This window comes from Ipomoea nil, unplaced genomic scaffold, assembly GCF_001879475.1.
Source record: "Ipomoea nil cultivar Tokyo-kokei standard unplaced genomic scaffold, Asagao_1.1 scaffold2283, whole genome shotgun sequence".
Taxonomy (NCBI): Eukaryota; Viridiplantae; Streptophyta; class Magnoliopsida; order Solanales; family Convolvulaceae; genus Ipomoea; species Ipomoea nil.
Genome location: NW_017618711.1, coordinates 4,013,116 through 4,040,941, shown reverse-complemented (window position 1 = coordinate 4,040,941; position 27,826 = coordinate 4,013,116). Strand labels below are relative to the sequence as shown.

The following is a 27,826-nucleotide window of genomic DNA, read 5'->3' as shown; positions in this document are numbered from 1 at the left end:
GTGGTGGTAGTGGTTGCGGTGGTATGGTGTTGGTGGTGGTGGCGGTGATTGTGGTGGTATAGTGGTGGCGGTGATTGCGGTGGTATAGTGGTGGCGGCGGTGGCAATAGTGGTGGTGATGGTGGTAGTGAGGTGGTGGTGGAATGGTGTTGATGATGTTGGTGGTGGTGTGATGTTGGTGTAAAAGTTGGAAAATGACTTCCCCCAAAAAAAGGGGAAGTCATTTTCCACCAAAACAAGCTTATTTTCCAAAGTCAACGGAAAATGATTTCCGTTGACTTGATTTTCTAGGCACATCCAAACAATACAAACTTGGAAAATGATTTCCAGAACTCATTTTCCAGGTTTCCAAACACACCCTTATTTTAAATCTCACACTAGAAATATTCTCATTTTTTTTCAATCAAAGTTGCCTTTGTATTTTGGTGTTGTGAACTGTATCAATCCTAACAATTTTGACTTTTTGCCAATCAATAATCAATAATACTAGAAAAAAAAATCCTTTTGCCAATCGAAAAAGAAATATTAAAAAATCTTAAATATATACGCACACCCCACTTTTTGGCTGCTAAAGAGATCGATGAGTCATGAGTCATGAGTGTGAATGCCGGATAACCACAAATTTATGCGCTGTATTACATACTCTATATAAAGTCAGGCCAATTGCCCATGTTTCCTAGCTACTACTAGATTCAAGTAAGGCCAGGCTTAAACTGGAGATAATGGAGAGAGTTCCAACCAAGATAGCTGTCTTCCTAGCTCTTTTCATGGCTGCATCTTGTTAGTTCAATTCTATCTCTCTCTTCCTCTATATCATATTGATATCAATATTAATTAATAAAAATGATGTGTTTTAATTTATTATGTATGTGTTGCAGTGTTGCCGTCAAGTCTGACGGCACAAATAACCGTAGGACCAAACAAGAAGCAGTTGTTCATGACTGGGCAGCTTTGCAAGTCTCACCATGACTGCAAAGCTAACACCGCTTACTCCACCAATTTCTGCATCAACAAAATCTCTGGATCTCAAGTCGGTCATTGTGCTGGAGTTGGTCCCACTTTGGGTGGTATGTATATCGAAGACGTAATTTTATATCTTTATATATTGTTAGTAAACACATTTTCAAGAAATAAGATACTAGTCCTTTATAGATCTCTGTTCAATAATTCCCTCTAAGCACATGCTAGTTGCTCTAATATTCTTTGTTACCATAATTTTAAGACGGACTTAGCTCACTGATTCAATAAACAGTATTTGAGAAAAGAGATTAACGTTTAAAATTTCACATCAGTATCGTGGAAGTTATGTTCAAAATAGACATATTATTTCTTGTGTGTACTGACAATTAGTCATGTTTGTTGAGTAATGAGAAGTTTTAAAAGAGAGTGTTGGACTTGCTTCTTTATCAGCCTCCGCTCAATACTTTCCTAAAACTCTTTCCTGACCTCCGCTCAGCGATAGGTATAATATACTCCGTAATATATTATAATATGGTGTAGTTGGTTTTTGGTAGGTGTGGCATCGACAACAGAGGACAAGAAAACAAAACCGAAAGGTGGGTGTGGGAAATGTAAAACCGACGCTGATTGCAGAGGCTGTTCAGTAACAGCTGGTTGCGAGAAAATAATTTTACCCGGCATTTGTGCGTGATCTATCTGCAATGCTATTTCAATTCCCCAGTCATGGCGTCTGCTTCATAAAGACTAATCATATGTACTAAGGGTTCCTATGTATGATATGATTATCTCCTAATAAATCATTTGTTTTCTCCTAAAAATATAATTAAATCATTGACAGGAAAGTTAATTTGTCTCATCTTTTTACATTAAAGAAAAAAGTCAGATATAAAAGACTAAAAGCATGCCCAACCGTGTTTTTTTTTTTTTTTTTTTTTTGTCAATTAATTAGAGAAGTAAAATTTGTTACAAGAGATCAACGGTCAAGCTTCATCAATGTCAATGTGTGAGTAACCTCTTCAAATTACACTATAACAAATCTTGAATACAAAGTTTTGACTACTACACGAGCCAAACATCCAAAAATCATCGAAATACAACAACTGTAGGTCACTGACTTCTACAATGTTTCACAGACCTAAAAGGGATATCAACTCGTACTTAAAATATTCAACCACCACGAGCAAAGTGAAAAAGAATATAAATATTACGAGAATAACCAAAAGATGTCTGAAACAAACCAGTTGACCTCTACAAAAGTATTTGATGAAGATACCACCCAAAAACTTCGGCAAACTCACGGCAAAACCCAAAAACATGCGACAAAGAATGAAACACGCCGAACACGCTGCTGTCGAACTACCGAAGGAGACAAAGAGACAAGCAAAAGAAATCTTTGTTTTATTTCATTGTCTTGCCTCACGTCTACCTTTCTTCTCTACCGAATCAACATATGTGTGTGTGTTTGGTGGCCATCTTGCATCCAAAATCCCTAAGCATATTTATAGGGAATGAAGAACATGAAAGGCCAGGTCACAAGATGCCAAAGGACTCCTAGTTTCCAACTCTTCATAATCCCTAATATTATTATATATTAATAATAATAATGATAATAATAATTAGCGCTCAAGATGAGTGGAGGTCCAAACAAAATATATAGTGGATACAAAAAGGTTTGGTCCAAACATGACCTATTTACCATATAGGAGGGACGCCCAACTCAACAATTCTCCACCAATTGTTAAGTCGAAGTGTGGGGTACCTGGATGGACGATTCCACTTTTGTCAGAAGGAGTTTTTTTTTCTTGCTTTGATAGTGGAGAGAGGGGTTGACATGAAAGAGAAAGTGTTCTATAATATGCATGTATTCTCTATTTCTCTTCCTTCACTCTTTCTTACTCCCTGATATAATAATCAATGATTAGTTATCTTAATCTTGTGAGTTTTAATGAAATGTCAATATTAAAATTTTATGAGAAAAAAATAAAAATTAAGAGTAAAAATATTATTTTTAGAATAAGGTTCAAATTAGCCACTGAACGAAAAAAAAAGTGCAATTAGATCACTGAACACTCCAAAAACGTGCAATTAGGCCACTAAACACTCTAAATGTATGCAATTTCACCAGATAGCAGGTTACCATCAATTTTAGCATGTTACCTGCTTACGTGGAACCTGAATGGGCATTTTTAATAATAAATTTAAAAAAAATTGAAAAAATTAAATAAAAAAATAAAAATAAATAAAATGACAAGGCGGCCTCAGGAGACCCCTTCCCCCGTCCTCCTTCGTCTTCGAGGAAGAGGGGGTGGCTGGCGGGCCCCCGTCGTTTTTTTTTTATTAATTTATTATTATTAAAATTATTTAAAAATTATTAAAAATGTCAATTCAGCTGTCACGTAAGTAGGTAACCTGTTATCAGGTAAAATTGCATACATTTAGAGTGTTCAGTAGCCTAATTATATTTTTAAATTACATTTAATGATCAATTTGAACTTTATTCCATATTTTTTAAGGAGAAAAATAGAAAAGAGAAGAAAAATAATGTGTAGGAAGAAGATTTTTTGTGGGCACAGCAAAGAAAGAAAAAGAGAACTAGAGAAGGCAAATTTGGGCACCACTGCACCAGAGTGTTGACCGCACCAATTGCGCCCGGTAGGGCACGTAAAACCTGTTCTTTTTTTATTTTAGACATTTTTTTTTTCCTATTCTTATTTTTTTTATTTATTTTTATCTTTTTTTTACTCAAGAGTCAAGATCATAAAACACGCCTTTTGCTTCTTTTTTATTTACATTGTCCAAAGTTGCAATTCAAGAATAGATGCCGCATTTCACTCAATTATTATACTATGAACTATGATTTAAAGGTGAACATTGAAATAAAGTTTATTTTTAGTATATTGAAAAATGTTGATAGAAAGATTAAATAGACTCATTTATGTTTCAAAAAGAAAAAATAGATTCATTTATTACTCACAAGTGTTCAATTATATTAATTTCTGGGTCTAAAATAAGAGTTAATATAATACATAAACTTTTTAAAAATTATTACATTTATCATTTTTTTTTTCAGGTTTCATCTTGTTTTGATGACCTGGTGATCCGTTAAGCTGATTTGGCAGACAAAATAAATTTTTATTTTGACATGGTGTCCAATAAAATAATATTTTGCTTCAACCCACCGAAAAGTGAAAAAGGTAGCTCCAATTCCACCGAAAGGTGGAATTATAATATACTTCGAGCTTCCGGTGGAATTGCTTAAATCCACCAAAAAGTGGATTTTTCACTTTCGATGGTATGACATCACAGTGCAATTATATTCTACCTGTGGTGACAAACAAAAACTTCCATTACAAAAAACAAATTTCATTCCAAATGCATCATTCTCATTTTGTTCTCTAGTAGATGAAATTTGATCTTTTCAAACAAAAAATTCACACTCGTACTCCTCATGAAAAGATTTCAAACAAATTTACTAAAGGGGTCATTTCAAAAATTACACCAATGTAAAAATAATATACATATTCGCACCTTCATTCTTTGACAACCAAAATATTTCCTCTCAGAATCGCGAGTTGTGCAAATTGGGGCTTCCAATCCACAACAACAATACATTGCAAGCTCACACTCCAAGTTGTTTCGCATACTTGATGAAGCCGAAGATGAAGACATTTCAAACCAAGAAGACGAGAGAATTGAAGTTGATACGATTAATGATGATGATGAGATTCCAACATCTGAAGATGAGGAAGGTGGTGTTGATGATGATGATGATGATTGAGTACTATATGAATTTGTATTTATAACTTTTGAATTCTTTATTTTTTATATTTTGAGTTCGAATGGTTAATTTTAATAAATCTTTTTGAAATATATTGTTGGTACTAAACATAAACATGTTTATTTTCAAAAAAATTGATATGACAAATTAGTAAAATAATTAATTGTGAACTTATCTGTTACATAAGAACGTTTAAAAATGAGTGATTATAAAATATAGAGTGAATTCCATTTTTGGTCCTATTGTTATAGGGGTTTTTCCAATTTTAGTCCACCATAATTATTTTTGCCACATTGCGTCCACTATTATTAAAAGTGTTCCAATTTTAGTCCACATTAAGATTTTTCGTGGACTAAAATTGGAACACTTTTAATAATAGTGCACGCAATGTGGCAAAAATAATTATGATGGACTAAAATTGGAATGACCCCATACAATAGGACCAAAAATGGAATTCACTGTAAAATATATTTTCACAATACATTCATTTCACACAATAACCATTTATTTAACTATAGTGACGAAGTCATTCTAACAATTAATTACTCGTCACAATTATAATAAATTAGTGACAAAAAAAATCAACACAATTATTGTCACAATTTAGTGATTTTCGTTACGGAATTATAGAACGTCACAAATATTTGTAACAATTTCATCACAAAAAATGACAATAATAGTGACAACAATATTTCTTCTCACAATTGTTTCTCATTTCTAGTGGTACTAATCAATTGTATTTTTATTGACAAAAAATGTTGTCATGAATATTCTCAACAAGAGTGACCAACAACTATTTGTCACAAAAAGTACAAAAAATTGTGACAACATTATATTTTGTCACAATTACATTTGTTCCCGCCATAATTATAATGCCGCCAAAATAAACATACATTTAGTGACAACAAATAGTGACAACGCATGTTACGACACTATTATTCTAGTAATAGTGACAACTTATTCGTAACAAATACTTACTCGTCACAATTACCATATATATTATCTATAACCAAAAAAAAAAAATATATATATATCACAATTACACCACACAATAGTGTCAATTTTTAATTTTTTTTTGGTTACAAAAAGGGTATTATATGTGACTAAATTATGAAGTGTCACAAAATATTTGTCACTAAATGTCTTTATTCCTGTTGTTCATGGAATAATTTGCCCATTGTGCACTAAGTCCTGCTCTTTAGTTTAGGTTGAGTTATAAATTGCAGTAATGGGTAATGGCTGCCAAAGAGTTTCCATCAGACACTCCAAAAGTAACATTTTAAAACCTATTCAAAGACCCAATCTTCATACTTGCCTTCAAACCAAATCCACTAAATCTAGAACAACCAATCAAGCTCTAAGAATCATGTTTGACACCAAGCCATGGTTGGGGAATATAATTTTCTTTGGCACAATCATTTCCATGACCTTGTACCACCTTCCTCTAGTTATAACCTTGTTAGGTATAAGTAGGAATTTTTCACAAAATATCTTTTTCATAGCTTTATCAATCATCAGGTACTAAGCCCGTCTTATGGCAATAGGCTTTCATCAACACCCATGTTTTGATTATACTAAAACGTTCAATCTTATTATCAATCTTGTCACTTGCGCCTCATTCTTTCTCTTGTCATAAAAATTCAGTTGCTAATATGTCCTTATTCATTTTATATATATATTCGCACCTTTATTATCTATTGACTTGTTTATGTTGACAATATAATAATCACAAGTTATGTATCATCTTATCTGCACTCTTTAATTTCTCTTTACTCTTGTCAACCATAAGGTTTCTCTATCAATGATCCGAGTGGTCTCTCTTATTTTCTTGACATTGAAGTTCAACCCTATCCATGTGGTATCGTCTTGACTCTTGAGTAATGAAAATATATTGATGATATATTGACTCGTGCCCACATGAATGAGCCGAGTTCTATTCAATCTCCATGCCTCTTGCTCTAAACTAACTCAATCTCCATGCCTCTTGCTCTAAACTCTCACTTTATTTTTGCGCATTTATTGATAATTGTACTAAGTATTAGGCATTAGTTGGGACTTGGGAGTCTTCAATAGTACCCATATATCCTAACATTGTCTTTGCTATGAATAAAATTCCTCCATATATACATCATCCTACTAGCACACATTGGTGTGCACTTAAGTATCTCCTAATAAGGTGCTTACAAGATTCTATCAACATTGGGTATGTTTTACACCGTGATTTCCTCATATTTATGAATTCTCCTTATTTTTTTGGTACATCTGAAGCTCTCACATGAGAGCGTTATCTAACACGGAGACTAGGCATATTGTGCGCATCCGCCCCAATTCAAGTAAATCATTCAATTCCGCTGGAGCGTTAGCTAGAGTGAGCTAGAGTGCCCCAATCGATCATCTGACCCAGGTTCGCGAGCCAATCTGCACAATTTACAATTATCAGTAAATGCACAAAAACAATATGCATTCTCCTTATATTTATGCATTTTCTTATAGAAACTAGATTGGTTAGTAATAAGGATGATTATCAACTATATATTACTACTTACTTTGTTTATCTGTGATGCAATCCTATTTTTTGGAGTTTAGGGCCGGAAGGAATGCACAATTTTTAGATTATGTATGTACAAGCTTAGTAATAAGCTTTTGTTGTTATCATTGCCAAAATTATTTGGGTAACTAATAATTTGCTCAAAGAAATTGGTTTTTTCTCTCAAGTGCAACATAGTCATCTATTATGACAATAATGCAGGTGTAGTCTACCTTGGTGCTAACCTTGCGCTTCTTTTATGCTTGAAACATCTTGTTCAAAAAGAAGTTCTTTCTATTAGGCATATATCCACCGGTGATCAATTAGCTAATGCTCTAACTAACCAAGCCTCTTAGAATTCATTTTGACAAATTACATACAATTTTCACTGTCTCTCAACTAGACTAGTAGTGTATACAAGTCAAGCACTTGAAGATTAAGAGAATATGTATATAACAATTTATTCTACCGTAGTGTAAATGTTGCCCTTAATTTTCTTCTCGTATAGTATGAAAAGTGCAATATGTGTATCATTTTGAAAATTGAGAATAACATTTACACTACTAATAATTCAGACATTAATAATTGACATATTATGGAGGTGCATTAAATTACAATTTTTCATTATTATTATTATTATTTGGTTTCGTTGTTCTCTTCTGTTTCACTGTGTATTAGAAGAAGAAAAGAACGCACACACAATTGTAAATGAATAAATAAATAAAATAGAACCAAACTCCAATTGTATATCAGCTATTTATTAATGTTATTGGGAAGAAAAGTCACAGTCCAGATCCGCAAACCGTTCTCCAAGAGTATATAGCATTGTCTGTCTTGGTGGCTGTTTTAATTTACGAAAAGTCAAAAGATGTGTACGTTAGAAATCAAATTGTTATACCATGAATCATAGAGTCTACTTAACATTGTGAATTTTAATTTAAAAATTATATTTGTGCAATTAATAGACCTTGTGGTTTAATGGTACCCAGGTTGGACTCCCATATGGGAGGTTTGAAGTTGTGATTTTGAGCTTGAGTGGAGGCGTTATTGGCTCCTCTTTGTGTTTCAGTGGGTTGAGATACTACATTGTAATAGAGTCTAGGGTGATAGCAAGGCCCCTAATTTTTTAGGATCCAATTTTTTTAAAAAATAATTTATATATAATCAATTATTTTTATACTTAATAATTACTTTAGAACCTATAAATTGGTTTTAATTGTAATTGAAAATAAAATTCTAGTGAATAACTTGAAGTTCAAATGGATTTAGACTCAATTACATTAACTAAGATAAGACTATGTGGTCTAATGGTACTTGGGTTGAATTTCTATCTGGAAGGTTGTGAGTTCAAGCTTCAATAGAGGCGTTATTGGTTCTTTGTATTTTAATAGGCTGAGAAAGTATATGAACAAATACTACATTCTAATACCTATTTTTAATAAAACGATCCTGCATATTTGGTGTCTTCAACTAATAAATTGCGGCATATTATGCCGCTGCAATTAATATATTGTATCAGTAGTTAACATGCTTTTAATTTATTTACGAAATTATAATTTAAATATCATTTTAGAATGGGTGTTGCTATTTGCACCCCCTTTGACTAAAATGGGATATAAAGTACATTGAAAATCTAAAAAGGTGAAAAATTATAATAAATACATAAGTGGTGCAAATAGTCTAATGGGTGGTCAAAATGCTATTTGCACCCCCTTATTCAAACCACATTTATTAGATTTAAATAATAATTAATTAATTCAAAATTTAATTCATTAAAAAAAAAAAAAAAAAAAAACTCCCCGGTCACCTTCTCCGGTGAGAAGGCAGGACTGCCTTCTCACCGGAGAAGGCAACCCAAGTAGTTTCTACCCATGAGAAGGCGACCCACTGGGCTGCCTTCTCACCGGAGAAGGCAGCCCAGTTGCCTTCTTCAATGAGAAGGCAGTTGCCTTCTCACCGGAGGAGGTGACGCTAAGTTTTTTTTTTTTTAATAATTTAATTGTAAAAAAAAAATTAAAATAAATATTATTCTTTTGACCACATTAAATAATGTGCTGTAAATAGCAATTTGTAGTTAGCACCACCTATAAAGTAGTTTGACCTATTATGTAGGTGGTGCAAATAGTAAAAATGGAGGTGTGAATAGAATTTCCCTTTAGAATAGAGTCCATGATGAAAGATAGGTTGTATTCAATGATATAATTTGCGGTCAGAAATGACGTCTCTGATATAAAAAGTGACTTATTTTAATGTATTTTGATATGTTAGATCGCACAACTCACGATTTTTTAAAATAGTGTATTTGATTGTTTCAAGACCTGTGTCTCGAAGAGTGAAACATTAGTTTGTTTTACACTTCTTTTCTCTATATATATTTTTTGTTTATTTGAGATGCTTATTGGTTAGTTTGTAATGTAACTAACCAAAATTAAAAAGTAAAACAATCTACTGTTTTTATAGTCATTTTTAGTCTCTAACATTTCAATTTTAGCAAAAGATGCTCATTTTTAGCCTCAAATTTAAAATTAACAACATGATTTTTAAAAGTTTTTCGAAGTTCATTCCTCCCCAACTAATTTTTTTTTTTTTTTTTATTTTTTGAAAGTTACTGGCTCTATTACATTGTAGTATCTGTTCATATACTTTCTCAACCTACTGAAACACAAAGAACCAATAACGCCTCTACTGAGGCTTGAACTCATAATCTTCCAATTGAAAGTCCAACCCGGATACCATTAGACCATGTAGTCCTGGAACCAAGGAATGAACTTCGAAAAACTAATTAAAGTCTTATTTCATGTGAAGACCTTGTGGTCTAATGGAACCAAGGTTGGACTCCCTGCTCTCATATGGGAGGTTGTGAGTTCAAACTTGATTGTATTAACGATTAGTTGTTAACTGATTGCGTTAGTTGATTTGACCAACAAATAATATTAATTGCTTAGCCCTGCTAGGGCATAAAATCCCTGTGAATTCAAATATCTTGTAAAAGATCCTTGAGAAATAAGTGAGTACTTAAATTATTGTACCATTGTAATTTTTGTAATTTAATTATCTTTCCTCACAAGCTCCCCAAGCCAAGACGGGAGACGTGAAGGGTTCCTAAATTTAGAGTTCAAACTTATATATAGATTGCATATGCATTCTACTGCAGATTCAATAGACAAAGCAAGAGATGTTGAGAGTTTCAATGAAGCTAGCCTCTTTACTATGTGTTTTCATGGCTGCATCTTGTTAGTTATCTCTCCCTCCCTCACTTTCTCCTTTTCTCCATATTTATATACACACACACACACATATATATATATATACACACACATATACATATACATGCAGAATGTAGTGTCTTATGAATAGTAATAATGAGTGAGTTTTGTACATATATGTAGTTTTGGCATCGAGTTCAAGTGCAAGATTAGCTGAAGGAACAGAGAGAAAGCAGTTGTTCATGACTGGGCAACTTTGCAGATCTCATCATGACTGCAAAGCCAACAGCCTCTACACTGGAAACTTCTGCATCAACAAAATCTCTGAATCTCAAATCGGACATTGCGTTGGATTTGGTTCAACTTTGGGTAAAATTTTAGATTTAGTATATACCTTCCTCATTTTATGATCTATCATTATATCATTAACCATGGTTCATCTTATAAAGTAGACTACTGATATAAAATTTATTTTTAATACTTTCACTACTACAAAAGTGAACATAGAAGTATAACCTTTCACTACACTGCTTAATAGAAGTGTAGTGTATAGTTGAAAAAGTGCGGTGATAAAACCATAAATAAATACATGACAAAACATTACACTTTTATTTAAAAGGTGTAGTGATTTCTTTAAAAAAAAACGTGGTTACTTTCTGTTTCGCGGAAAGTAAATTCCTAAAAAAAATATATGTGCGACCGGTTCTGAGCATGTCTAACATGTGCGATCGCACAGGGCCCCCAATTTTTGGGGGCCCCATATTTTAAAAAAATATATATATGTATATATAGTATACATGATTTCAAGCTAAGTGCAAGGAGATTGAACTAATTTCTGAGAGTGTGAAATTGAGCCTAATTGGCAATTACTTTACCCCCCCCCCCCCCCCCCCCCCCCCAAAAAAAAAAGTACGTGTGTGTGTGTGTGTGTGTGTGTGTGTGTGTGTGTATACATTTTCTAATCCTTGATTCCCTTCCCTACTTTTGGCGGTTCCCAGTTCCTAAATCTCGATTGACAAGTACCATTGTTAATTAAGAATGACAATTCCCAATTCAAAATCTCAAAATAACAATTAGCATCTTCGACTCGGACCTTATGCTAATTAGCAATTACCATTATTTTTATTTTTCAATTCAATTCCCAAATCTCAATGAGGGTGATATATTGATAGAAATGAATTATATATTGAGCTAAAATTGTTTAGAGAGATTTTATCGAAAAAAAAAAGAGAGTGGCAATTAGTATATTGAATTCATTGAAATAGATGGGTTGTTTTCCAAATGCTACTATTGCCTCTGCAGAAAAGAGTTTTTCAAAGTTGAAATTGTTGAAATTTTACTTAGGATCAAGTATGTTACGTTGCAAGAGAGACTCGATGGAATAGTTTAATGTCCATTAAAAATGAGCTTTTAGAAGAAGTTAATATCAAAATTTTGGTGGATGATTTTGGGTCTAAATGTGCACCGCGCATGTCACTTTTTAAATGAAATTTTAGATATATTTTTATATAATATTTATATTTTGATACAAATTTTGGAGCAACTATTATTTATAGGAATAAGGTTCAAATTGGCCACTGAACTTAACCTGAAAGTGCATTTAGCTAATTACCTATTGGTAACCTGCTATTGCAGGTCACTTGGGACAAATTGCATGATTTTATAATGTTTAATGATCTAATTGTACATTTTTTTTCATTCAGTAACCTAATTGCACTTTAAGGTTAAGTTTAGTGGCAAATTTGAACCTTATTCCATATTTATATATAGAAATTACTTTTTTTTTTTAAAAAAAAAAAAGACTTCTAAGATATATTGCACATGGCCTCAATTTTTATTAGAATGGCTATATATATATATATATATATATATATATATATATATATATATATATATATATATATATATATATATATATATATATATATATAATTAGGTTCTGGTGCGGTTAAGGTGCCCAGGTGCGGTTGTGCGGTTTAATCTGGGCCATTCATCTCGCTTAAATCAACGTCCAGGATTACCAAAATTTTTAAAAAAAAAAAACGCGGTGGTAATTTTGTAATTTTTGCATCTAGGTCAAAATTAAGGTGAGCGGATCTGTGGTTAATATGCGTGAGGTTTGTGCGTAAGGTGCGTGAGGTTTGTGCTTAATGTGTGTGGGGTTGTGCTTGATGTGAGTAGTTGTTAAAACTTAAAGTCTGTGAGTTAATAATTAAAGTGCGTGAGTTTTGTGCTTAATGTGCGTGAGGTTGTGCTTAATGTGCGTGAGTTTTGTACTTAATGTGCGTGAGTTTGTGCTTAATGTCAATAGTTGTTGAAACTTAAAGTCTGTGAGTTAATTTTTAAAGTGCGTGTGTTTTGTGCTTAATGTGCGTGAGGTTGTGCTTAATGTGTGTGAGTTTTGTACTTAATGTGCGTGAGTTTGTGCTTAAGATCTAACACTTAAGATGCATGTTTCTATCACTTAAGGTGCGTCATTTTTAGCTTATGCTTCTTTCTTCCAGACACGCGTTTTTTTTTTTTTTTTTTTTTTTTTTTTTTTTTTAAATTTTCATTGATTTGAGCCGTTGATCTAAATTTGATCAACAGTTCAGATCTAACCGCACGGGAAGCCAGGGACGGAGCCAGAAATTCGGTTGAGGGGTGGCGAAACAATACAGACGGGTTCAGAAAATTTTTCTAGAAAAGGCGAAACGTTAAAACAAACGAGATAATTTAAAAATAAATAAATAAAATACCTAAGAAATATAATTGTAAATATTGTTGGATATTGACGAAAAATAAAACACATCGAAACTTTATAAAAATATTCATAACAAAATATGAAACATAATTAATAAAATAATTTGAATAGAAAACACATTTTAAATTACACATCTTATTATAGAGTGTGTGTGTAATATTAAACAAGCTATTAAATAAGAATTATTAAACAATGTTGATACTAAAATTTGAACCCTTAAACTTCATTATTACCAAGTTGTGCTCTACCACCTACTCTAACTCAGTTCTTATTAATATTTTATAGTTTTTTTATACTAATACTAAAACATGTACTATATATACATATATACATACAAATACTATATATGGGGTGGGGGTAGGGGTGGGGTGAGGGGGGCAGCCGCCCTCCTGCACCCCTCTCCCTCCGTCCCTGCGGGAAGCTATATCCGCACCTGAACCCTTCCCTATATATATATATATATATAGTTGCCATTCAAGATAGGCGATTTTGTAGCGGTGCCATGCCTGCTGCAAGTCTTAATTCTTGTGATTTTGTGTTGGGTTTCGTTGGCCTTATATTGTATCAGAAACAGAGCTGGAAAACAGCAAGTGCAAGAAAGAGAAGCACAAGAAGAAGAAGGAGAAGATGAAGAAGAAGAAGAAAAGCAAGGCAAAGCCCAGTGGTTGTGGAAAGTGTGAAACAGACGACGATTGCAGGGGCTGCCCAGTAGCAGCGGCATGTGAGAAAATAATTTTAGATGGCATGTGTGTTTGATATATATCTCCTATCATATCATTCACAACATTATATCCCTAATAATGATATGATGTCCATGCATTAATCCTACAAGAGATCAATTATCTGCCTGCATGCATGCTTAATTATGTAATATGTTGTTGTATTGCATGCAATGTTATGCATTGATGGTTTCATAATAACTTTCCTCTTTTATTGTTTCTTTGTATTGAATGACGAGCATATTAGTTTCATTCGTGTGGGCTGTGGCACTCATTCCTTCAGTAAAATTATATATAGGCATTCTCCGATCCTGTCACTTCTAAGATTGCCAACTGAAAACCAATCATCTTCTTCTTTATTTTATCCTTGCATCTGAGTTGTAATTTAGCACATTCCAACTATAGTTAACGACTAAATGTTACTATAGGTTAGCTGTGCAAACTTGAGACGGGCTACTCTTAAAAAAGTAAATAAATAAAAAATAAAACTAAAAACTAAAGTTTAAGTCAAAATCAGTAAAACTAGGGTTAACTTAGGTCACCCTATCTGCAATGTAGACATTGGCCAAGTACTGAACGAATTTCAATCTAGATAGCTTTGACCTCAAACTTTTCTCGGTTCCCGACCCTTTGAACTTTATCAAGCTTATTGCCATATTGAGTGGCAGTCTTCTAGGTAGCCCTTTCCCGACCTCCATTTGCCTCTCAACAAGAGTACTAGCAATATGATGCGACACCTAAGTGAAGATCCTAATTCTATCATAAAAACTAATTAGTTCACGAGTGGAGATTTGACCCCAACTTAAATATCATTCAATAAATTAAACTCTTCTGCAACTAATGTAAAATTGTATCAACGTAACCTACAGATACACATTTACATACCCTTTACAATCTTCTATAGAATTCAGTAAAATAATATCACATCATTTGTAATTTAACATTATTTTAACAAATTTGGCCCAAGTCTTATTGTGCTAGGAAGACAAGCATGCATGGTGACCCAAAATACACAAAGGAAGAGAGAGAAGAGGTTACCGGGACATAACCGCTGGGGGGCGCTGGCGACGCCCCACCGGCGCGACTAGTGAAGGCCACTGGCGAGTGAGAGTAAAATGCAGGAGTAAAAAAGGGGGGCTACCAGTGGGTTCGTGGGTTTCGAACCCACGCCATCTCGCATAACAACGCGCGTCCAAAACCATCAGACCACATCATCTCAAGTTTACCAAAGCTTTACAACTTATATTTATGCCTTACATCTTGGGCGGGCAGGGCAGATTCACTAGCAGGCCACGACCGGTCATTGGCCTGCCGGCGGGGTGTCTCACCGGCCACCTCAGGCCGTGGCGCGGCGGGGGCAGGGTGGTGCGCCCTCGGGCACTGCACCTCAGCGGCGCCCCTTTTTCCCGCAGGTGCGAGGCAGTGCGTTGTGATGTTTGGAATGGTGCGGTATGGTATGGAGGGGTAAGGTACGGCAGGGGGTTGGTAATCGACCCTTCAAGCTAGCGCATGGCTAGTAATGTGAGCCCATCGGACTTCCCATGGCATGACATGACTAGCGGGGACCATGCACCCTCGTCGCCCCTACTTGCTGGGGTGGTAGTGAGAGGTAGGAGGGGTGGTAAAGAAGGTGGGAGAGAGGGTGGAGATGTGGGTGAAGACATGAGGCATGCATGGGACACGTGGAGGATAGATACGGAAGGCTAGTTGATGTCATACACTTGTCAGCAATCCAAAAGGCCCTTCACACTATATAAAACATCCTTCCCTCCCTTCGATGGGGAGGATTTAGGCACAATAGGCACACTGCTCTAGTGGTCTCTGGTCTATTATTGGGCCGTTATTTTGAACCTGTACCTCGGACTTTTTTTTTTCTCCAAAACAAGGACTATTTTAGGCTTAGCGCCCCGGGTATAAAGCTATTGTTTTCCTACCCCCGTTTTGTATCTCTATACTCCGTTTATGGTGGACTCCACTGTTTAAAAAAAAAAAAAACAATTAATTCGTTATTTTACAAATTGTTTGATGATGTTTTTATCGTTGAATGAAAATTAGGCTATATTTATTTCAATTATATGTTGTTTTTTTTTTTGTTTCTTTTCTTTCCCTATTTTTTTTGATTCTCTAATTTTGTTTTAATTTTAAAAATATATTTATGTACACCTTTTTAAATTCTTTTTTTTTATTTTATAATTTTTCATTTCTCTAAAAATTATAAATACCCTTCATTTAAGAATCCTAGTATTACCCAACTAGGGATGACAATTTCAATCTGTCGCGCGGATATCCATCCGAATTCACCCCGCATGGATCGGGTTTTTTGGGTGATGGTGGGTGGTGGGTCGGGTGTGTCTTAAAAAAGTAAATCCGCGATGGGTCGGGTTGGATTCGGTTTCTATGTACAAAACTCGCCTAGAACCCCCCACTTGACCCACCATGTGTGTGTGTGTGTGTGTGTGTGTGTGTGTGTATATATATATATATATATATATATATATATATATATATATATATATATATATATATATATATATATATATATATATATATAGGGAGCGCTTCAAGTGAGAACTCATGTTTAGGTAGGAACATAAGAACTAATCTAAGCCTTTGAATCTCATCCCATCAATGGTTTATATTAATTAATCATTAATAAGGAGACCATTACTATAAGTAATTTTAAGGGATACTGGGGTAATTTTCAGCAGCCAACAACTAATAATTAATATTATATTTTAAATTATCCCAAGAATATAGGAAAAGTAGATGATTCAGGACTCTATTCTTTCTGCTATTCCGCGAACAACACCGCTGCGACAGGGACCTCTCCGACCAACCCCTGCGAATCTCTGCCTGACGTGTGCATCGTCGGATTTAGGAGAGAAACGCAGCCCACCGGTCATCGCCGACTGTTGAAGAACAATGGCAAGTGGTGAAAACCCAAGTAACATTAATATTTGTCCCTATATAACTGTGCGTACGTATAATTGGAATTTATTTGAATACATCCATTCGTGTTGCTGTGTGGAAGCGCTTACAATTTATTTGAATACATCCATCCATGTGTTTTGTTGACACTCTTGGTAGGGAATGTTCAACAAGAGTGGTCTGTACATTTGGCTGCCATCTTGTTATGATTCTGTCATTTTTGCTATTTGTCATGTACGTTATGGCACACACCAAATCACGCAAGTGCACAACATTGTCTTGTAACAATCTAGTTTACGTGAATTCATTGGGTCAGTATATTTGGTAGACAGTACGACTCAAACAACACAATCTAAGTGCACATTCAAATATTTTCCGTCTTGTTATACACACACTAATTCTGCATATTATGGCACACACTACGTTACGCAAGTGCACACCCCCGCCTATCATATCCACCAGGGTTGTGTCCACCTACGACTTAAGGTAAGTCTACATACGGTAATCACGAGTATAGAGAGTGGGATGTGTGCATGTACACGTATACGAATGTGTACACACAAATACCCCTGTGATAGGTTGGGGCGTGCATTTAGGCTATAATGTAGGCACATACGGGGTAATGAATGTGCCACATAGGCCATAGGAATCCTGTGTACATGCACACATCTCATTCTCTGAAGTCATGATTTTCGTGTATGCACTTACGGGCTAATGAATGTGCCACACTAACCACAAAAATCCTGAGTGCATGCACCTTGGTCCGGATGTTTGTGCCACATTGCTTAACCATATAAGTAAATAATGAATTCAATGATTCACAGGTCTTGACGGCTCATCAGGGAGTTCATGTGGGTGTTTGATGAATATTTCACCAGGACCAACGAGATACTAGACTTCAGAGCGTGAAGAGTCAATGAAGTCTTTGGTTGGGCAGCGCTTCTCAAATTCAATACATACATACATATATTTAGCTCATTCTTAATTAATATGTTTGGGAATGAATAAACGTGATACAAATTGATTTAGCAGACTACGATGTGCACTTGGGTTATGCTGTGTGTGCCATAATGTGCAATGTTACTCAATATATGACAACATGTAAGACAATACGATGTGATAGACTGCGGTGTGCATTTCGATTAAACTGTATGTGCCATAATGTCCACAAAAAATCTGTATATAAATATGTACAATAATGAAATAAAATAAATAAAATGAATAAAGAAGGGGGAGAAAGGAGGAAAAAAAAAAAAAAAAGCAATTCAGATTTGGACTTTGTATTAATACGAGAATAAACGTGTGCCTATTAGTTGTTAAGTGTTTGCCCTTAAAATAAGAATTGTATGCATAACGTGGATTTGATACTAAAAAAAGCATAACACTGTCAGTTTGTGCATGTATGCATTGCAAAGTGTCCATGTATGCATTGCAAAGTGTCCATGTATGCATTGCAAAGTGTGCATGTGTGGGCCTAGCGTAAGAACTTGTTCGTACGCATGTGTACATTTGTTTTTAACTGTGTGCCATTGCGATAAGAAGGGTGTGCACATAAACCTGACCAGTGTGCACTTGGGTTGAATTGTGTGTGTCAAAATGTTCAATAATCATGACAAAATCAATTCAAGGAAAATAGCTTGGTGTGCACTTGGGCTGAACTGTATGTGTCGTAATGTGCAATAATACTGACAGAACGGATCCACGAAAACCATCTTGATGTTATAGACTACAGTGTGCACTTGGGTTAAACTGTGAGTGACATAATGTGAAAAACGAGTGTGTATGAAAAGACATAGAAGAAGTATATATGTGTGCACTTGGGTTGAACTGTGTGTGCCATATTGTACAGTAATACTAATAGTATGAATACACAAAAGCCTGTTTGATGTGATAGATTAGGGTGTGTACTTGGGTTTACGAGTGTGTGCCACGATGCTCAAACAAACTGATACAGAAAATAGCGTGGGATTATGATGTGCCACACTGTATTTCACTATGTGCATACAGAGTTCGCACAAAAATAATCCACACAATAGCACATAAAGCACAGACTGTTGCACTCAACGTGTTTAAATTTCCAACATCATAAACAAAACACAGAAATGTTCATTAAAAAACCAAAAAATAACATAACACCTGAGGAATAAATTAGAGCAAAGCGTCAACCAATAAAAAAAAAAAAAAACAAAAAACACAAAAGATCCGATGAATAAATTCCAAACATCATGACGGTAAATATGTTCCCAAAGAACATAATCGATATGTAACAAATTGTATTGCTAAGTGTTTCAGTACAAGAATCAGAATGTGTACCCCTGCTTAACAAAGAATCTCCTACTTATACTACCCTGCTAATGGTAAGTAACGATTATATCATAATGAGGTGCCGAACACTTTATTTCTCTTAAACTCTGTCTTAAATAAGCGGTAGTAAATGACCCCCTAGTAAATGATTATGCCCGTTGGACTTCTAGGTATCGAGTTAGGTGCTTGTTGGTGGCCCGGGTTGGGTGCTTGTCCTATTACTCTATCACATCATAAATAGAATACATAAATGAGCATAAATGTGAACTAAGCAAAAGTACTGATCAACCTGCTCAAATGAGCACACATAGGTAGCATTGTTCAACAACGTCACGGTATTCAACTGCACTACAGATGTTCTTCAAATGGTGTATGTTAAACTCGATCAACCAAAAAAATCTGACGCATATAAGTCATCCACTTTGTTACGTACATCACGCCAAAGCTTCTGCATTCTTCTAGGAACAAGCTTCAATTCCGTACGACAACCCCACACCGATCATCAACCACATCACCAAGGACCACAGACCATAAATCTTTTTGACAAAGGGCGAACAACGATGGAAATCATTAGAAATTGGCAAACAACAAAATCAAGCACAATCGTAAGGGAAAAGACAAAAAACAACTTGTTGTGCACTTAGGCAGCACTGTGTATGCCATAATGTGCAATAATAATGTTAGTATGTATAATCAATAACCAGGTCGATTTGATAGACTGGGGTGTGCACTTAGGCTTGAGCGTGAGTGCCCTACTCTGCAGAATTAATGTGTATGAAAAATGTAAAACAAGCTAATGTGCATTTGAGTTGAACTGTGTGTGCCACAATGTAGAATAAATACTGTCAGTAAGAATACACAATGGCCACATACAAAATCAAACATAAATGATAATGATTTGATATACTAAACACAGAATGAAGATTTGATATACTAAACACAAATGGCTCTAAGGTTTGCCACTTGGTTTCCTCGCCGTTTTCCCTAAAATTAGCCACATTGAAATTGGTTTTGAATGGATATTAGCTATATTCAATTCGCCAGGACGTATCGAATGATTTAAAAGATTGTAGACAATTGTTGTCATCGTCGTGGAGCAGATCGACAAAACACAGGCTTGGAGGCGATGGATCAATGGTTTCCTTCGTAGATGCAGAGGAAGTGTGGGAACTAAGGAGAAGATCTCGCAATTTTCATAATTCACTATGCACTAAAATACCCTTAATACCCTCCAACTATCTAAAATAAATAAAAATCAACCCTAAAATCTCATAAAAATATATTTTAATCTAAACCATTGATCACCCTAAATAAATGGCTATGATGAGTTCCTATGTTCTTACCTAAGGATGAGTTCTTATATGATTGTTAATCTATATATGATTGTTAATATATATATATATATATATATATATATATATATATATATATATATATATATATATATATATATATAATATTACTTGTATGGGCAGTTCAACTGGTTATAGAGGTGAAAGTTTGGAAGAATGACTAGAGATTGAGTCTCACCAGCGGCAATGTGGGAGCAACCTCTCAAAGTGGAGGGGGGAGTGGGGGGGCGGGCCTTGTGCGCGGTGATTTATGTTCAATTGAGTTACCATGATATATATAATAGTAAAATAAGTATTAGTATGTAGTTATATATAATTTCGTGTATTTTTTTACTATTTTTTTATATCTAAACCACTAAGTTTATTTTAAAAATTAACAATTTAATTATTATATTTAAATATTTATATTATTTTATGTTTTAGTACCACTAATGAATTTTATTATTTTATTATGTGTAAGTAATTTAAATATTATTTTTTGAAAAAATAATAAAATAATAAGTGGTGAGTACCCGTAGTGGACATTTGCACCCGGTGAGAATGGGGGTGAATTTTGAAAGAGTTCACCCGATGCGAGTTGGAAGTGAAAATAAGTGGAAAAAATATAAGGTGGGTCGGATGATGGATGTAGACATCCGCAAGCCATTGCCATCCCTATACCCAGCTCTCCGATACACGCGGCATTATTTCAAGACAAGACCGCCTTGGCACACGTTCCTGAATTTGTGATAAGAAAATTGATAGCCATTCTGCCGTAGTATATAGTCCATTGTGAATGTCGGCAGCAATAGATTAGTCAATTATGGGGTCTGGTTCCTTATTGTCCACATAAATAGATAACTTTTTTACTATTAATATTTTGAATTTAGACTAAAAAGATAATGTTACGGAGTAAAAACTATAATAGTTATTTATTATGTTTTTAGACAAGTAAAATATTATAAATCATATGAAAAAAGAAATTGTAGATAATTTTATTTGAGAACAGAGTAATTTTTTTTTTCCAAATTTTTATGTTAACTGGTCAAATAGATAGCGCACATTAAATGACTGAATAAATGTATTATAAAATAATAATAATAATAATAATAATAATAATAATAATAATATAATAGTAATAATAATAATAATAATAATAATAATAATAATAATATTATTATTATTATTATTATTATTAACAAATAAAAAATGAAAAATAAAAAAATGTATAAAAAATAATCACAATGTATAAGTTATTATATTTAACGTTGTTATTTGATGATGTTTACAACTAATAATAACTATTATTATTACTATAATAATAATAATAATAATAATAATAATTATTATTATTATTATTATTATTATTATTATAATAAAAATACATTATGAACAACGAAAAAGAATGGAAAATAAAAAAGAATTTGTATAACAAAGGTAATCACAATCTTATTTGATGATGTTAACAGCTTAGAAAGAAAATTTTAAAAAATTTAGAAAAAATATTTATATATATACATACTAGAAAGTAAATATAATGCACAAATTAACACAATAACTAATTGAGCATAATGCACTTTCTATTAAAATCTTATCATTATTGATTTTTACCCCTATTTGGTAACATAGTTAAGTTATCAGTTAATTTTGACTTGTTTGATCACTATTAGTTGTGTAACTTAGTTAAACAACAAATATAAGTGTTTGATTAATCAATTTTTTGTAACACCTTATTGCTCCAAAACGCTAAGTAGCTAATTCGATCAATTTGTTTGAAAAATAAATTATACTCTTAAGGGTCATTTTGCATGTAATCAACTATCAACTAACACATAATTTACCAAACATTATTCTAGAATCAGCAAATGATATCAGCTTGTCAAACCCGATAACCCAATCCATTAATAGTTATTTCCGAAACACCCCATAAATTTATAGAATTTAGTTTAGATACATACACCTCTTAAAATTTATATTTAGTTATGTATGTATTATCATACAAACTAAAATTTTATTCTCTAGATATATGTATATTAAATTTAAACAAATATTTATTCCTCTATATAGGAAAAAGTTCAAATGCGGCGATGCCTTTAAGTGCGACGGTGTGGCAAAATTTCATAATATACCAACAGTATCAACAACATGCACCAACAGTGTAAGCGAAACACACCACAATGAAATGCAAAAAAAAAAAAAAAAAAAAAAAATACACCATATAACTCATCACACACCAATAGTGTATTTCCGAACAGTGTATGTTGTTTTTACTCACACCTAATGGTGTATTTTTTGTGATGCGTACCTAATTTGTGTGTGTTTTTGTGGTCCATTTTCCTAACGTTGATGGTGTATATTTGTTGAACTATTGGTGACGTTGTATCGTCGTACCTAAGGACATCACCGCACTTGAACCTTACTCCCTCTCTCTCTCTCTCTCTCTATGTGTGTGTGTGTGTGTGTGTGTGTCTATATATATATATATATATATATATATATATATATATATATATATATATATATATATATATATATATATATATATATATATATATATATATATATATATTAGTGAAAGGTTCCCGTGCGGTTGAATGCTTCCTGTGCGGATGCGCGGTGGATTAATGTGCGTGAGATTTATACTCAATGTGCGTGAGTGTTGTGTTTAATGTGCTTGAGATTTGTACTTAATGTGCGTGAATGTGTAAAATGCAGCAGAAAATATTGATGTCAGCTTCTTCCCCATCCCCAGTAGCCATTTGCCCCCTCCCTGATGATGATGATGCAGAGGCGAGCTATGGTGGTTAAGTATTATGGGTTTAATACAACAGAAATCCACACTTTGCTGCTGTGCAAATTTTACTGTGCGTGCGTCATTTATATAAACATTCAACTGCATTGAAGGTAGCTGATAATCCAGAATCCATAGCCAAATTGAAGGAAGAAGTAACAAGAAGCTTGGGCGTTAATGTGCGTCAGTTTCTGTTCTGTTTCCTTCTGAGCTCGTAATTCTGAAATACTCACGCACATTAAGCACAAATCTCACGCACATTAAACACAATACTCAGGCACATTAAGTACAAAACTCACGCATATTAACATGACGCACATTAAGTACAAATCTCAGGCACATTGAGTACAAATCTCACGCACATTAAGTATAAACCTCACGCACATTAATCCACCGCACATTCGCACGGGAAGCAACAAATGCACCTGATCCCTTCCCTATATATATATATATATATATATATATATATATATATATATATATATATATATATATATATATATATATATATATCATGGTCGCACTCCTGTGCGAATAAGTGCCCAGGAAGGAAATGCGAATAGATCAACGTCATCCACGTGTCCAGATCAACGAATCAGATGTAATTTAAAAAAAACGACGCGGTGACATTTTTATAAATAACTCGAACTTTGGTGCATGTAAATGTGTTATATGTGCAAGTAGTTGGTGCACCTTTGCAAGTAAAAATTGCAGGAAAAATCAGTTACATGTGCACCTACTTTCACCTATAAGTGCATGTAATTTTGCCTTGTTAGCATTCATTGATCTGAGTTCGTTCTGTTTGGCATCGCTTTTGTTCTTGCGGGGAGTTCAACGGGTAGTTAGTACCCGTGAAATCACCCGCAAACATTCCTGCACCTAGGTGCAACTACTTATAACTATATGTGCACCTTGTTATAACGTCAGGTGCACTTAGTTTTGATGATCAGTGTAAATTTTACTTGCTCCTATAATACATTTACATTCACTTGTAATACATTTTATTTGCACTCAGGTGCACTATATGAAATTGCTACTTACACTTTTCGATGTTCAATTATTTACAAAAATGACACCGTATTTTTTTTAAAATCAGTGTTTCTCATTCATTAAATTTGGACACGTGGACGACAGTCATTCCTATTTCGCTCCTGGGCAATCCATTCGCACGGGAGTGTAACTCTATATATATGGTGCTAATCATCCATATTATGCTTAACTCCTCCTAGCTATACTAGCTCCACATTGCTGCAGATTGAGTGCCAAAACAAGAAATGGAGAAAACTTCAATCAAACTACCGCTCTTACTGGCTCTTTTCATGGTTGCATCTTGTTAGTTCTCTCTCTCTCTCTCTATACACACTTACACACATATATATACTGCCTGCCTTTATATCCAGATTTGGATTTAGGTAAATCATAAATTAAGTGAGATTTATACATACATGTTGCAGTATTGCCATTAACTCTGATGGCACAGATAAGCGTAGGGCCAAACAAGAAGCAGTTGTTCATGACTGGGCAGCTTTGCATGTTTCATGATGACTGCAAAGCCAACAGTGTATACTCAACCAACTTCTGCATCAACGAAATCTCTGGATCTCAAACGGGTCATTGTGCTGGATTTGACTCCATTTTGGGTAATTTTTAATTTCACCCTAACTCTCATCTACATATATAACATGTTACTGCCCCGACTCCTTCATATACAAAAATCAAGAACAAATTATATAAGAGAAAAGTGTACGCAGAATTAGATAGTAAAGATACTCCGTAAAAATGAAGTTATATTATGTTTTACACTCTAATGATATCAAAATTATAATTTTATTATATATATAAGCCCTGTTTGGTAAATGGCTGGTAGCTGATAGATGTTAGTTGTTGGCTGTTGACGGATTGGGTTAATTAGAAGGTATAACTAGTTGATAATATTAGCTGATTGTAGAAAGGTGTTTGGTAAATTAGCTGTTAGCTGATAGCTGTTTGGTATAATTTCTTTTTTCAAAAAGTTAATTGAAAAAGTTGGTTTGAAAAGCTTTTTGAATTTTAGCATTTTGGAGTTACAAAAAGCTAATTAACCAAACACTTACAGCGCGTTTGGTTGGAGGGAATTTAAATTCTTTTTCCACTTAATTTTCCCACCTAATTTCAAAGGCCATAAAATTCTTTAGTTTGGTTGGAAGGAATTGCAATTGCATGGAATTGCAATTCCCCAATTTTCATGGAATTAAAATCCCATGTACCCCTGAGATTTTAATTCTTGGGATTTTAGGAAGTAAAAAAGCTAGTGATGAGACAAATTTACCCCTCACTTTTTTAACCTAAAATTAATACAGAGCATTTTGGACTTTATACTACTTATTCCCTTTCAATTTCCATGTATACCAAACATTGGAATTGAAATTCCCAGTAATTCTATTCTTGTAAACCAAACATTGAAATTTAAATTCTCACTTTATTCCCAGTACTTCATCTCCCATGGAATTTCAATTCCTTTCCCACGTAATTCCCCACTTTCAACCAAACGGCTTGTTATATTGATTTTTTTAACCAAGTCAAACAACTAATAGTCGTCAAATAAGCCAAAATTAGCCTATAGGCTACCTATTTTACCAAACAGGGTCATAAAGTAACTCTTATAAATGGCTCACTTTTTGTCTTTAATTCAAAGGATAAGGGTCAAATAGACCCTTCAATTATAAGCCAAAATGCAATTAGCCCCTTAAACTAACAAAAATTCTAATTAGACTCTTCATCTTTTCACTTTTATGCAATTATTAAGTTAATTAGCAGGTTACAATTAAGTTACAGGTAAATTTCTCCTCTTTTTAAATTTTTTTTAAATAATTAAAATAAAAAAAATATTTTTAATGCATATAATTTAATAAATAAATAATAAAAAGTTATGGACTTAATTTAAAATCAATTTTACCTGCTATTACCTTTATGTTTACCCTCAAATGGAGCTATTTGCACAATTTTAAAAAGTTATGGACTTAAATGCATACAAGTAAAGAGATGAAGAGCCTAATTGAAATTTTTATTAGTTTATGGAGCTAATTGCACTTTGACCTATAGTTGAAGGCCTATTTAACCCTTATCCCTTAATTCAATATTAAGACTTTAGGACTTTAGAGACATATAGCGAGAATATTAAACATATATATATATATATATATATATATATATATATATACATACTTGGGTTATTAAACCCCAAACTTGAGAGCTCCTCACCCTTCTAATCTACTCTAGGAATAGGGAACGGAGGCCAATCATTAATATAATATTGTATTTATTTTTGGCTCGCATTGGTCACATAAGTAAGATTTGAGAATAATATTGTATTTCTTTTCCAATAATAATATAATATAATGGCGTCTCAGATGTGTCAAGATGAATCATATGTATAATGTATGTGGTTTAAGAGATAGGACGGGTAACACGTACCTATGCTTATTTCATGTTATACATGTATAATGTATAACTTTCTAAATAAATTCCCTTTAAACTATTATAATTTTTAACAAAATAATGTATGCATTAATGTTTTTTATAATGCAGAAAAACTACTATCAGAGATTAGTGTGTTAAACATAAGAAAAAATATTCAAATTAGTCAATGAATTACACGTAAAAGTACAATTAGTCATTCAATTAAAAAAAAAGTGCAATTAATTCATGAACTCTGTTCAAAATTATGCAATTTGATCGAATTTGACATCTTTCTCAGATTATTGCTGACATAGTAGTTATCTTATTAAAAATTATTATTTTTTAATTTATTTTAATAACTTTGAATAAAATTAAATTTAAAAAGAAAAACGTAACTCACCACTCTCCGTCTTCATCTCCCAGTAGGAAACATAGAATATTATTCTTCTTCATCTCCAATCGAAGACGAAGATGATCCGATTGTAACTCCAGCATCCGTGTGTGTGTGTGTAATATATATATATATATATATATATATATATATATATATATATATATATATATATATATATACACGCTCTAATGCGAATGGCCGCCTAGAAGAGAAATAAGAACCATTTACAGCTGTCCACGTGTTCAAATTAACGAATCGGATGTAATTTTAACAAAACGATGCAGTGGCATTTTCGTAAATAACTCAAACTTTGGTGCAAGTAAATGTGTTATAAGTGCAATTATCTAGTGCATCTTTGCAAGTAAAAAATGCAAGTAAAATCACTTCTAAGTGCACCTATTTTCACTTATAAGTGTATGTAATTTACCTTGTTAACATCCGTGCACCTAAGTGCAACTAATTATAACATTAGGTGCAACTAGTTATAATGTTAGGTGCACTTAGTATTGATGCTCAGTGTAAATTTTACTTGTACCTGTTATACATTTTACTTGCACTTGTAATACTTTTTACTTGCACTTAGGCGCACTATATGAAACCGCTACTTGCACTTGTAATACATTTTACTTGGACTTTAATGTTCAATTATTTATGAAAATGTCACCGCATTTTTTTTTTTTTTGAAAAATCACCGTTTTTCATCCGTTA

At 33.5% G+C, this 27,826-nt stretch overlaps 2 protein-coding genes across 2 annotated transcripts; both read left to right on the top strand.

Annotated features, from left to right (window-relative positions):
* Positions 1 to 645: 645 nt before the first annotated feature.
* On the top strand, positions 646 to 1,777 carry LOC109151347. The gene is made up of 3 exons (XM_019299321.1): positions 646 to 779; positions 878 to 1,066; positions 1,514 to 1,777. The coding sequence occupies exons 1-3, from the start codon at positions 722 to 724 to the stop codon at positions 1,648 to 1,650; spliced, it is 384 nt and encodes a 127-aa protein (XP_019154866.1). The 5' UTR covers positions 646 to 721; the 3' UTR covers positions 1,651 to 1,777.
* An 8,613-nt stretch (positions 1,778 to 10,390) lies between these two features.
* Positions 10,391 to 14,155, top strand: LOC109151346. Its single transcript, XM_019299319.1, has 3 exons — positions 10,391 to 10,497; positions 10,654 to 10,839; positions 13,782 to 14,155. Exons 1-3 carry the CDS (start codon positions 10,440 to 10,442, stop codon positions 13,967 to 13,969), a joined length of 432 nt encoding a protein of 143 aa, XP_019154864.1. The 5' UTR covers positions 10,391 to 10,439; the 3' UTR covers positions 13,970 to 14,155.
* Positions 14,156 to 27,826: the final 13,671 nt, after the last annotated feature.

Bases quoted from the DNA above. Each gene is read 5' to 3' on its own strand.
- LOC109151347 (XM_019299321.1), top strand. From the start codon at position 722: ATGGAGAGAGTTCCAACCAAGATAGCTGTCTTCCTAGCTCTTTTCATG. The intron at 780-877 runs GTTAGTTCAATT...TATGTGTTGCAG, and splicing joins TCTTTTCATGGCTGCATCTT to TGTTGCCGTCAAGTCTGACG. The intron at 1,067-1,513 runs GTATGTATATCG...GGTTTTTGGTAG, and splicing joins AGTTGGTCCCACTTTGGGTG to GTGTGGCATCGACAACAGAG.
- LOC109151346 (XM_019299319.1), top strand. From the start codon at position 10,440: ATGTTGAGAGTTTCAATGAAGCTAGCCTCTTTACTATGTGTTTTCATG. The intron at 10,498-10,653 runs GTTAGTTATCTC...ACATATATGTAG, and splicing joins TGTTTTCATGGCTGCATCTT to TTTTGGCATCGAGTTCAAGT. The intron at 10,840-13,781 runs GTAAAATTTTAG...ATATTGTATCAG, and splicing joins TGGATTTGGTTCAACTTTGG to AAACAGAGCTGGAAAACAGC.